The sequence below is a fragment of the Hemiscyllium ocellatum genome, chromosome 3, assembly GCF_020745735.1.
Source record: "Hemiscyllium ocellatum isolate sHemOce1 chromosome 3, sHemOce1.pat.X.cur, whole genome shotgun sequence".
Classification (NCBI taxonomy): Eukaryota; Metazoa; Chordata; class Chondrichthyes; order Orectolobiformes; family Hemiscylliidae; genus Hemiscyllium; species Hemiscyllium ocellatum.
The window spans coordinates 85,230,086-85,243,032 of record NC_083403.1 but is presented as its reverse complement, the minus strand read 5'-3'; the positions used below and the strand labels follow the sequence as shown (position 1 = coordinate 85,243,032).

The following is a 12,947-nucleotide window of genomic DNA, read 5'->3' as shown; positions in this document are numbered from 1 at the left end:
GCAATCCTCTTCCTGACCTCTCCGCCCCCACCCCACTCCGGCCTATCACCCTCACCTTGACCTCCTTCCACCTATCCCACCTCCATCGCCCCTCCCCCTAGTCCCTCCTCCCTACCTTTTATCTCAGCCGGCTTGGCTCTCTCTCTCTTATTCCTGATGAAGGGCTTATGCTCGAAACGTCGAATTCTCTATTCCTGAGATGCTGCCTAACCTGCTGTGCTTTGACCAGCAACACATTTGCAGCTGTGATCTCCAGCATCTGCAGACCTCATTTTTTACACGGATTGAGTTTCAGAGCCATGAGGTCATGCTGCAGCTGTACAAAACTCTGGTGTGGCTGCACTTGGAGTATCGCATACAGTTTTGATCACCGCATTATAGGAAGGATGTGGAAAGTTTAGAAAGGGTTCAGAGGAGATTTACTCGGATGTTTCCTGGTGTGGACGGAAGGTCGTATGAGGAATGGCTGAGGGGCTTGAGGCTGTTTTCATTAGATAGAAGGACATTGAGAAGTGACTTAACTGAGGCATAAAAGATAATCATAGGGTGGACAGCGAGAGCCTTTTTCCTCAGATTGTGATGGCTAGCACGAGGGGACATAGCTTTAAATTGAGGGGTGGTAGATATAGGACAAATGTCAGAGGTAGTCTCTTTAATCAGAGAGGAGTAGGGGCATGGAACACACTGCCTGGAACATAAGTAGTCTTGCCAACTTTAAGAGCATTTAAATGGTCATTGGATAAACATATGGATGGAAAATGGAGTAGTGTAGGATAGATGGGCTTCAGATTGGCACAACAGAGGCCTGAAGGGCCTACTGCACTGTAATGTTCTATCTTATTTCTGCCATAATAAATAACTAAATTTTCCCAATTCTCAAGCTTTCTGGAGTATTAAGTTTACCAGAAATGTGTAACCACAACTTGTAAATTAGAAATTCAAGTGATAAGAAAGGCTAGGATCTTTTGGAGCAGACCTTGATATAATTGCCAACTAATAGCTTTGTGTTATATAGGGATTCCTCACATACGCTTGTAGGTATTAGTTGTAATGGCTGGTTTTCAGTATGTTAGGAGGTAGCAGATTTATTGCCAATGATACTAGCAGTAACCATCTTGTTAAAGTTCAAACTATCCCTTATGGTGGTGTCATCAAATGTACATCTTGCAACTCCATCGGAGTTTATTCTTTGCATTGAATGATCTGTATTAGGTGCTGAAAGTGGGCCAAGTTCTCAAATTCAGCTTTGCTCCAATTGGCTGGCTCACTCAACTTTAATTTTTATTTGAGGATAGTCCTTAATTAGTCAGGACTTCCACCGGTCCTCAAATGGAGTCCAGCAGCTCTGTGCCACACCAAGATTGGTGGCGACTGCCAGTGCCATAGAAGACCTGACAAAATCAAACCATGAATACCCCCACATTCGGCTAATTACAGGATCTTGCTGGGGTTAACAGGCCCTGGCAAAGGGGACAGGGATGCTTTTTAGGACAGGGCATGGGGATAGGTGAACATGGGGAGACTAAAAGCATGGTCTGGGAATGAGGCAATCACCCACTACTTATCATTGACCAGCTGCCTTCAGGGTTAAACAATGCAGGCTACATGTTAGCAGCAGGCCTAGGGCGCCTTTAAATCTTTGTGGCATCAGGTTGAGGCCCTTAAATGGAATTTAGTCACTTAAGGCCTCAATTGGGTCATGGGTCAAGGGTGGTGGGCAGGCAGGCAATGAAATTAAAGATTTACCTGCTCTCCTGCCTGCCATTGGATAATCTATAAGAGACAGCCAAATGTGCGATAGGTTGTCAATTGTTTGGTAAAATCCCCCCAATTTTATAAGAACGTGGAACTGCTCAGAAACAACATGACCATGACCAACGAATTTCCTGCTAGTCCTGTCAAACAATGCTATGATTAGTCTACAACTCCAACATCAAGCAATTTCTATCAATTAATATAAAACAGATCCAAAAATTAAATGGAAACAACTGTGCCATTGAAAATCATAGCTCAAGTCTTATAAAAACAAATCTTCTTCAATGTTGTTAACACAAATTAGAGGAAATGTTGATTTCAAGCAGGTATTAGCCAAAGACATACAGCACATTCGCTCCAGTTCTCTTCTTTCAGCATGTTCCAAAACCAAGCCAAAGTTACTGCAATTAAACTGGCATCTCAATGAACAAGAGGCAGCTGTGCCTTAACAAATGGCGTGGTGACAAGACTTTTTTGAGACTGGAGGTCATGGGCGTATTTTGCCTACTCTGCAATCGTAGGAGGGCCTCTTCTACTCAAGAGTCCTGAAGATCTACTGAGACATTCTTGCACCGTATGTTTGTTCGTGATTCCGCAAATCTGAAATAAAAAACAAAGTAGATAATTTAATTTCTCTTTGCTAAGATCATTACGTTCAGGTGAATTTACAAATTCACACTGCCATCAGGGAACTTCCTCCATTGCAAGTATGTGTCAGAAATAGGAGATGCCCACAATTTCCCAAGCATTAGAATTAATTAAGCCTTCTTTAATATTCTTTAAGATGTTAGATTGCATCCTAAAGTCACATACGTTAAATAAATCACTGAAATTAAACATAGTTATATTAATTTCAACTAACAAATGAACATTTACACAGCATCTTCCTCAGGATGTCCCAGTGCACTTCCAAGTCAAACATGTCTTTTGTGTTTAATTTTCATACCACGGATCCACAAGCATACCCAGATAGCTTTTCCTTAAACAATAGACTATGTTCTAGACTCCACTGCTCTTCTGTAAATAGTGTGGGATATTTTTATAACCACAAAAGACAGCAGATATGGCCTAAGTTCAAAGGAATCATGGGTGCTTATCCACAGATCCCTGAAGGCAGCAAGGTAGCTAAGATGACACTAGCCTGTATCAGTCGGGGCATACATATTATAAGAGCACAGAGGTTATGTTGGAGCTCCACAGGACTTAAGTTAGGTCACAGTTAGAGTACTGCATGCAGTTCTCATCATCACTCTATAGGAAGGATGTGATTGTATAGGTGGGAATGTAAAGGCGATTGACCAGGATGCTGCCTGGGATGTAGCATGTCAGAGAAACTAGATAACCTTGGCTTATTTTCTTTGGAGCTAAGGGGGTTGAAGGGGGACCTGATAGAGGTGTACAGGAGTATGAGTGTCATGGACAACAACATGGACGGAAAGGATCTATTTTCCTTAGTTGAAGACTTGATAACAAGGGAGCAAACTTTTAAGTCAGCATGTTGCCTAAAGACAGCACCTCTGGTAATGCAGCACTCCCTCATCCTGCGCTGAAGTGTCAACTTAGACTTTACGCTCAGATCTCTGGAGTGGCTCTACAATCCACATCCTACTGTTTCAGAAGTAATAGCATTGCCACCAAGCATACAGCTACCTGAACCAAATCTAACAATTTGGTTTTCAGTTGTACTTCTTTTAGCTTATATGGTCAACATTCTCAATCCCCATTCTCAGCAAGGTGACAGCTTCCAAGGCAATGTGACTCAGAAGATCAGTGCTACAGTTTCACTGGCCCTCACTTCCAATGGGTACATCACTTTGCACCGTAACTTATTTATCTTCAGTCATTAAGTCATACAATTCAGCATAAGTAACTTCCTAATTTACATCACCATTTCCTTTACCAACATCAAGATTCTTTGGGACACAAACTAGTATCAGCCTTGAGATTATGTCCTCTTGTCCTAGACTCTTCCACAAACTTTCGATATCTAGTTAAAAATCACAACACCTGCTTATTGTGCAACAGGTTTAATTGGAAGCACACTAGCTTTCGGAGCGACGCTCCTTCATCAGGTGATATCACCTGATGAAGGAGTGACGCTCCGAAAGCGAGTGTGCTTCCAATTAAACCTGTTGCACAATAAGCTGGTGTTGTGTGATTTTTAACTTTGTACACCCCAGTCCAACACTTCAAATCATGATTTCCATATCTACTCCATGAAGCCCCCCAAGAATCCTGTATATTTCAATTAGCTCATTTCTCATTCTTCTCAACCTCTCTTCATGAGAAAATTTTTCCATATCTGGAATCTACTCAATGAACCTTCTCTGGATTGCCTCCAACATTAGTATATCTTTCCTCGTGTAATGGGATCAGAACTGTTTATCATTTTCTAGCTGTGCCCTAACTAGAGCTTTGTATAGTTTTAACAAGATTTTAATACTCCTTCCTTTGAAATGGAGGCCAACATTCCATTTGCCTTCCCTGTCAGGCTACATGTTATCTTTGTGATTTACGTAGGAGGACTCCTAAATCCATATCTGCTCCAGTTATCTTCAATAATATTCAGCCTCACGATTCTTCCAATCATTGGGCATAGCCTTGCATTTTCCACATTATACTTTTCCTCTGCTTTTGCCGAACTACCTAACCTGTCTATCCCTCTCTGCAGACTGAGTCATCTCCACCACTTGACTTCCCATCTAGATTTGTATCATCCATAGATTTGGCTACAGTATATTCACGTGCCTCAAATCAATATATGTGAGAAATGATTGTGGCCCCAACACCGATCCCTGTTGCATTCTATTTACAGGTTGCCACCCTAAAAATGCCCCTCTTATCCCAACTCTCTGACCTCTACTAATTATCCAATCCTCTATTCATGCTAATATACGACCTCTAACATCATGAGCTCTTATTTTAAGCTCCCTATGTGAAGTAAAAAGTGGACTCACCATAGTCCTACCTGATCATGCTCTCTCATAAATGTTGGTGCTTTACCCTGGAGGGTCAACACAGCTTAGACGAGGGGAGAGGTTGAGAAGTAACCTCAGCCAGTGCAGCATCACTCTACATTGCAAACCAGCCATACATCCAACTGAGGTAACCTGCTCCTTCATACCTTGTCAATTCAATTTCAAGTATATATCTACAGCTTCCCCTTTATCTATTCTGTTTGTTAGCCCCTCAAAGAGATGCAATACATTTATCAGGCTATAGTTCCCCTTCATAAAGGGGATGTGGTTTGATTTTATTAGATATTTCTAAATACTCTTATTACAACCTTTACAATAGCCTTTAATATTTTTGTTTTGATTAGATTAGATTAGATTAGATTACTTACAGTGTGGAAACAGGTCGTTCGGCCCAACAAGTCCACACCGACCCGCCGAAGCGCAACCCACCCATACCCTACATTTACCCCTACCTAACACTACGGGCAATTTAGCATGGCTAATTCACCTGACCCGCACATCTTTGGACTGTGGGAGGAAACCGGAGCACCCGAAGGAAACCCACGCAGACACGGGGAGAACGCGCAAACTCCACACAGTCAGTCGCCTGAGTTGGGAATTGAACCCGGGTCTCAGGCGCTGTGAGACAGCAGTGCTAACCACTGTGCCACCGTGCCGACCACCATTTTGTCTCCCTTCCTTTTTGAATATGAGTGTTACACTGATAGTTTTGCAATTTTCTTGAACTTTTTCCAAATCTGAGGATGCAGGGAAGATTACTAGCAGTGCAGCCACTATCTCTGTACCTATTTCTTTAATATCCAGTCCAGGGGATTTATTAGCATTTAGTCCTATTAGTTCCCCAAACATTTTCGTTACTGAAATTATACTATTTACTTTTCTCCAATTTTTGCCTTTTGATTATAGGCTGCATTCCTGGTTGGATCAACAACATATTGCTCAAGGAAGCTGTGAATTCTTCTTCATTGCTAGTTCTGGCAATTTGACTTTCCCAACCTACATGAAGATTAAAGCTATTCATGATTAATGTTCCTTTTTTGCATGCACTTAATATCTCCTGATTTATTCTCTATTCACATATTTTGATAGAAAATTTTGGAAAGGTGATTGAGCTCCTGTGATAGATTACCAGTACAACTGTTCAGTGTGGAGTTCAGCTGTGCTGAGTCAGGCAATCTCTTTTACAAATGCATTACATTTGAACTTGGTGGCTTTGGGCTGAGGCTAGGAAATTCCATTTAATCTGATTCCTTATTACTGTTCAGTGCTAAAAAGTGCATGTTTATATAAGTTGGGTTAGGATGCAATCAACCTCTGGAGTCTAAATGCCTGCTGACAATTGATCACTTTTTTGTTCATACACTAAAATCTATCACATAAATGATGCACCACAGTTTCACTGGGAAGAAATGAAATTTTGTTACATGTTGAAAAGCATTAAATTTTACCAATAGAAAATAACATATGTTGAAATAAGTTATGCAAACTGTAAACACAGTAAAGCGTACAAATACTTTACAAATCTTCCCGATTGCTTTTGAAATTTCGAGCAAAACTACATTTTATGGTTGACAGCATAATGTTTTGATGTGGTTTCTGCACAGGCTCAACAAGAGCAAAGTGGCTTGTTTCACTTACATCAAATTTCACGTACAGGAAGAGAAATTGACATTAAAAAGCCAAGGATCAAACACCATCATTACACTGCAGGCAAAAAGGTTGGCAGTTTGCAACATCAGACTAAAATGCACGACCTGTACAACAGAAAGTACAGCAATACAATCCACTAGGGGACAGCAAATATCAATACACCACAAGCATGGATATGTGGTTTCTGTAGCTACAATTTTATGAAAGTTAATGCAGGTGACAATAAAGCAAACTCTGGATCAGCATCAATGAACTGACATAAGTTAGAACAGGACGTGTGTTTAGAAGGACTATGTAGCAATCCCAGCCCAGAAGCATCAAGTTCACAGCTACATTAAATTTTTATACCTCTACTGCATTTTAAGGAGCCATCAGGGACCAGCAACCTCCCAACCCTCAAACCATAAATGTATCTGGGATGTATATGATTCCATTTTCTCCAGAGCACAGCTGTTCACATCCATCCCTGGTGATGTGCTGAGACAAGCAGCAGGGCAATGGAATTCTTCAACATTGCTGCCTTCCCCAGCTGCAGGGTGCTAGTGAGTATACCGCGATTGCTTTACGAGTCCCCTATCACACCATCCTGCAGAGATTGTCAAAGAAATAGCTTCCATTCTACCAACATTCAAATTGTGTTAGACCATCAATATTACATCCTGAAGTTATGTGTCTAATATCCTGGAAGCTGCCATGACTCTTACACAACAGGGAACTCTCAGTTTCACATCTCCTTCTCAGGTTTGAAAGTCACTACCCCTCCAAACACATTTCATGACACCTTCATTAAGTTCTTAAACTAGCACAGAATGAAAATACAATGCTTTTTACACTCACTGGGGCCTTAGTGAAATAGACCATAGGAGAAAGTGCAGATGCTGGAGATCAGAGCTGAAAATGTGTTGCTGGAAAAGCGCAGCAGGTCGGGCAGCATCCAAGGAGCAGGAGAATCGACGTTTCGGGCATGAGCTCTTCTTCAGGAATGAGGAGAGTGCACCAAGCAGGCTAAGATAAAAGGTAGGGAGGAGGGACTTGGGGGAGGGGCTCTGGAAATGCGATAGGTGGAAGGAGGTTAAGGAGAGGGTGAAAGGCCGGATTGGGGGTAGGGATGGAGAGGTCAGGAAGAAGATTGCAGGTTAGGAAGGTGGTGCTGAGTTCGAGGGTTGGGACTGAGACAAGGTGGGGGGAGGGGAAATGAGGAAACTGGAGAAATCCGAGTTCATCCCTTGTGGTTGGAGGGTTCCTAGGCGGAAGATGACCTGCATAAGATGAGGTTTTAACACCAAGATCATTCTGGAACAGCCTTGCAGTGTAGCCTAGAAAGGATGTGCACATTATTATGGCATGCTGTGCCCTTCACAATCAAAGCTGACACAGAAGAGGTAGAGAATTAGGGAGAATGTCCTGAATGCAGGCAAAAATAAGAAATTAATAACAAACTTCTGACATTGACCGTGGCTGCCACCCATGGCAGCATCATAGAGCATAAGAAGCCAGAGATATCTGCTTTCAGGTTAAACAAACTGCGTGTGGAATCTATTTAAGATTGTGCTGCTTACATAGCAAGTACACCATCCTCAGAGTAAAGAAAGTGAAGGTCAGAATAAATGCATTATTATCCATCCAATCAGACAATATCTTTCATGTGATCCCATTTTCAAGTATCTACACTTTGCTGCTTTTGCCTAATGATCAATATAGCACATAGTCAGTGAGACAACACATGAACATCGCATGCCTCCAATGCTCCCTGGCTCTTAAGGCTTAAGTCGATTTCATAATGCTGTGAATTAAAGTCTCTCATGACGAACATCTGGTTGGCAGGAGTCCTACTTCAGGATTTCTGACTACTGATGGTCTGAAGTAAATGGTTTGAGAGAGGTGAACAATGCTCAACCAGTATGATGCTATTCGTACACTTCCTGATGAAGGGCTCTGACCCGAAATGTCGATTCTCCTGCTCCTTGGATGCTGCCTGACTTGCTGTGCTTTTCCAACAACACATTCTACTCTGATCTCCAGCATCTGCAGACCTCACTTTCTCATAGAAACATGGAAACTGAAACACAAGAAGAGTGGGCAACTAACCTTCCATGCCTGCACCGCCATTTGATATGATCATGGTTGATCATCCAATTCCTGCCCTTCCCCCTTGATTCCTTTCGCCCCAAGAATTATGTCAAACCTCCTCTGAAACCATTTAATGCTTTTACATTTACAACTGTGTTCTCCTCATCTCAGTCTTAAACGGCCTACTATTCTTCCTGAGACTGTGATCCCTGATTCTGGGCTCCTGTGTTTACTCCGTGTAGTCCTGTTTGAATTTTATAGGTTTGTTGGAGATTCTACTCCCCCACCACCCAGAGTAGTCCGATCAAAGCTCTATACAATTGTGGCAAAACATCTCTGCTTATATAATCGAATCCTCATGCGATACTATTTGCCTTATTCACCCCTTGCCGTACCTGCATGCTTACTTTCTACAACTGGTTTACAAGGACATCCAGATCTTATTACAGCTCCCCCTTTCCCAATAATCTGCCTTCCTGTTTTTGCTACTAAAGTGAATAGCCTCACGTTTATTCACATTATACTTCATCTGCCATGCATTTGTCATTGAGACAGAGATATACAGCATGAAAACAGACCAGTCAGTCCAACTTGTCCATGCCAACCAGATATTAAATTAGATTAGATCAGATTACTTACAGTGTGGAAACAGGCCCTTCGGCCCAACAAGTCCATACCAACCCTGTGCTAGGGGCGAGGGGCAGTCCTGACCTGCAACATCTTGATGTGCAGCTGAGATTTAAAAATGGCACCACTAAAATGGCATGAACACCAGATGTTGCTGGTAATGGTAAGCATGTTGGTGTCTCTTGGCATGTGATTGCACAGAAAGGGTATCAAAGAGCCTGGTGGTATGATCAATGAGGTGAAGAGCAGAAGACTACCTAAGAGGAGGCATTCTGGTCCATATCAAACTGGTTTAATGAATCTCACCAACAAACCATGCTAACTGAATATCTGTCCATTATGTCTGGGCAGCTCTTGGATTCAAACAAGTGTGGAGACATAAAACTTTACTGTCGATTTACATCAATAAAATGTTGTGTTTTACAGTTGTCATTAATACAGTCCACAAGTCAATTATACACCACCTACTGCCAAAATAAACTTCATAGCCAGTCCCTGCCTATTGCCATTTCCAGGTCACAGATTTCATCTGCTGTTATCCCGGAATGAATTCTGGTAACTACATGAAGGGTTTCAGTCAATATTCCATTTATAATATCAGCTGGAACAGATGGCCTTACTCCCAAGTCGATGGCATTGGTTCTAAGTAATTGGACATTTTGGGATTGTTTAGTAGTTTGGGAGGATGAAGTGGGCAAGAGCCTTTGAGTGGAGATGATGCATGAAGTGGTCCTGAAGACAACTGCATGCGTCATATACAAGTAATCGGACATTCTGCCAAATAAAGAAATTCTTTTCAATTTAAAACAGCCCAGGCAGAATGCTGCATCATAAATCAATGACTGAAGAGAGAGAGCTAGTGTGATTTTTGGATCCTCTGAGAGGCAGATGAGCTGGGACCCGATTGCATGTCTGTTATTATAATACTTTTCTTTGGTAATTTTAATCAGATGCTTCTAGTCTTTAGAAATTTGATATGCATTAAATACATACAATAAATGTATGATGTGTTTGTGCGTCGTTTCATTGCTAAAAAGGAACAAATACTACCATACCAGAACTGTCATTACCAGTTGAGATTCTTGGTTCAGATCTTCGGGTTACTCTCAATGCCCACATAATGACGAAACAACATCTACCTCAGTAATGCATTACCTACCTGGGGGGTAAAAGTTTGCTGGGGTGAAGCCATTTAAATGGCTTTGAAAATGGCTTTTAAATGCCTGGACTGTGCCTGTGACTTGCCAGCCTGGCTATAGCTTGCACTATTCTGCAACACACACTTTTATCATGTAATTTGAAGACATTTTCAGACTCTGAGTTCAAGACTGTTCAAGGAAAAGCCAAAGTCAAGAACTTGTTTTAAGTTTGGATTTCAAAGTAACATTACCATACATTAAATATTACTGGACACGGTAATCATTGATATACCAGGTTCTGACTTGCAGTTACATTATCTTGGCAAACCTATCTTCCTTGTGTATTCATGCTGTGAAGACGCACAATCATTCTGGCATATCTAGCATTGCCCACTTTACTATTCATGCTTCAGGGTCCTGAATCCCTTTTATAACACCTTTCCCTGGACTATTTTTCCTTTGTTATTAATAATGGAATAACATTGCTTTATATTCTCAAATGAGTTAATTATAGATTACTCCTTTTCACATGACGTACTCTTTATTTTGACATTATCTCACCCGCCCACCATATGTCAACCTCTGTGGCTCACTGAATCCACATGTTCAGCTGTTAAACAGAAGGTTGGTTGTTCTGAGACTGCCCAGGGACAACAACATTATTATTTAGGGTCATCGGTTTAAGGTAAAAGGGGGGAGTTTAAAGTAGCTGAATAGGGCAACTTCTTTTACACAGAAAGTTGTAAGCGCCTGGAATACACTACCAGAGGTGGTGGTGGAAGCAAATACAATAGCAACATTTAAAAGGCATCTTGATCTGATATATATGGGAAGGGAATAGAGAGAATATTCTCTGTGCACCCCTCCCCGAGTCTTTAACCTGCTTCATCAGTGTTAATAGGTGGGCAATGAAAGCTTATGGCCAGGTGGAGAAACACTTGGGGTAAAGTTTATGATCTTGTTGGTCTGCTACAGGCTTCCATTTAGTCAGATTATGGTTACACTTCTACAAAAGTTTATTTCTTATAAACTCTGACATATTAGTAAGGAACAATCAGTTTTCTCATTCATTGCACTCAGCTACCTCCCCCCACCCCAGCCCCACTCCTGTCGCTTTTATCTCTCTGCCCCCTCGATTCACCACTTCATTCCTGATTAAGGGCTTTTGCCTGAAACATCGATTCCCCTGCTCCTCAGATGCTGCCTGACCTGCTGTGCTTCTCCAGCACCACATGCTCAACAGTTTTCTCCATCTGTCTAGTCATTTCCATGTTCTCGCTCTGGAGTGTTTTAACTCTTTTCACACTATACTATTTACGTTCAGTGATGTGCAGCTCTATGATATTGCTGCAAGGTTGTTCCAGGGCCTTGAAGCCCTCACACAACAGCCTTGAGAGATCCATGACAACATGTGCAACATCCAGAGCAACCATGGTAGAGAAAGGGAGTCTTTGAAAAACTAATAGAGTGTCTAATTAATGACACCACAAATGACACCGAATGAGGTTTTTTTTTTAAGATTAGATAGACTTACAGCGTGGAAACAGGCCCTTCGGCCCAACAAGTCCACACCGACCTGCCGAAGCACAACCCACCCATACCGCTACATTTTACCCCTACCTAACACTATGGCAATTTAGCATGGCCAATTCACCTAACCCGCAGATTTTTGGACTGTGGGAGGAAACCGGAGCACCCGGAGGAAACCCACGCAGACACGGGGAGAATGTGCAAACTCCACACAGTCAGTCGCCTGAGTCAGAAATTGAACCCGGGTCTCAGGCGCTGTGAGGCAGCAGTGCTAACCACTGTGCCACCGTGCCGCCCACAACAGTTTGACAGGTGTCTGTCATATTTTAATTCCCTGCCAATTATAATACATTAATTCATTTTTGGGTAAATTCACTGATAGTCCAGCATCATTTCCAAAGGCTAGATCAGTCAAAACAGGAAGTGATCAGTAAACTGGCATTATGGTGAAACTCAGCCCTTGCACCAAAAGCTGTAACCACATTAAAAAAAATGAGTGGATTCTATATTTGGCACTGAATGCCTCCATCATTTACATGCAGACAGATTTCAAAATTAAATTTATAGGATCAGCAAATGTAATGGCTAAAATAAAAATCTAGCTTAAATGGCAACCATATAACCACTATAAATTGTCATGAAAACCCATCTGTTTGATTAACGTATATCAGGGAAGGAAATCAGCCAATCTAACTGGTTTTAGTTGATACATGACTCCAAATCCATGGTAATATAGTTGCCTCTTAGCTGTCCTCTGGACACTTAGGGATAGGCAATAAATGCTAGCCAGTAACTCTCATGTTCCGCAAATGAATCAAAAAACAGTATAAATATATGTTAACTTATATTTGCCAAACAGGACTAACCCTACTTTAGGAACAAGGTAAAAGGGTAGGCCACTTAGCCCCTTGAGCTTGCTCCATCATTCAGTGAGATAATGGCTGATCTGATCTTAACTTCAACTCTACATTCCCGCACATCCCGATAATCTTTCACCCCCTTGACAATCAAAGATCAATACATCTCTGTCTTAAAAATATTTAAAGATGCTGCACTACTGCCTTTTGAGGAAAGGACTCCTGGAGATAAATTTTTCCTAATTTCTGTCTTAAATGGATGACCCCATATTTTTAGTCAGTTCTCTCAAGACGGAAAATCCTTTTGACTCCACCTGATCAAGTCCCCTCATGATGTAATG

At 41.7% G+C, this 12,947-nt stretch overlaps 1 protein-coding gene across 2 annotated transcripts in view; it reads right to left on the bottom strand.

Annotated features, from left to right (window-relative positions):
• Positions 1 to 2,106: 2,106 nt before the first annotated feature.
• si:dkey-71h2.2 (low density lipoprotein receptor adapter protein 1-B) overlaps positions 2,107 to 12,947 on the bottom strand; it is a 99,641-nt gene continuing 88,800 nt past the window's right edge. Inside the window, exon 9 of one of the 2 annotated variants that reach the window (XM_060821262.1) lies at positions 2,107 to 2,355. In XM_060821262.1, the coding sequence (XP_060677245.1) occupies positions 2,292 to 2,355 (64 nt within the window). In that variant the 3' untranslated portion in view covers positions 2,107 to 2,291. The remainder of the gene's footprint in view (positions 2,356 to 12,947) is intronic. The other variant, XM_060821263.1, reaches the window with a different exon arrangement.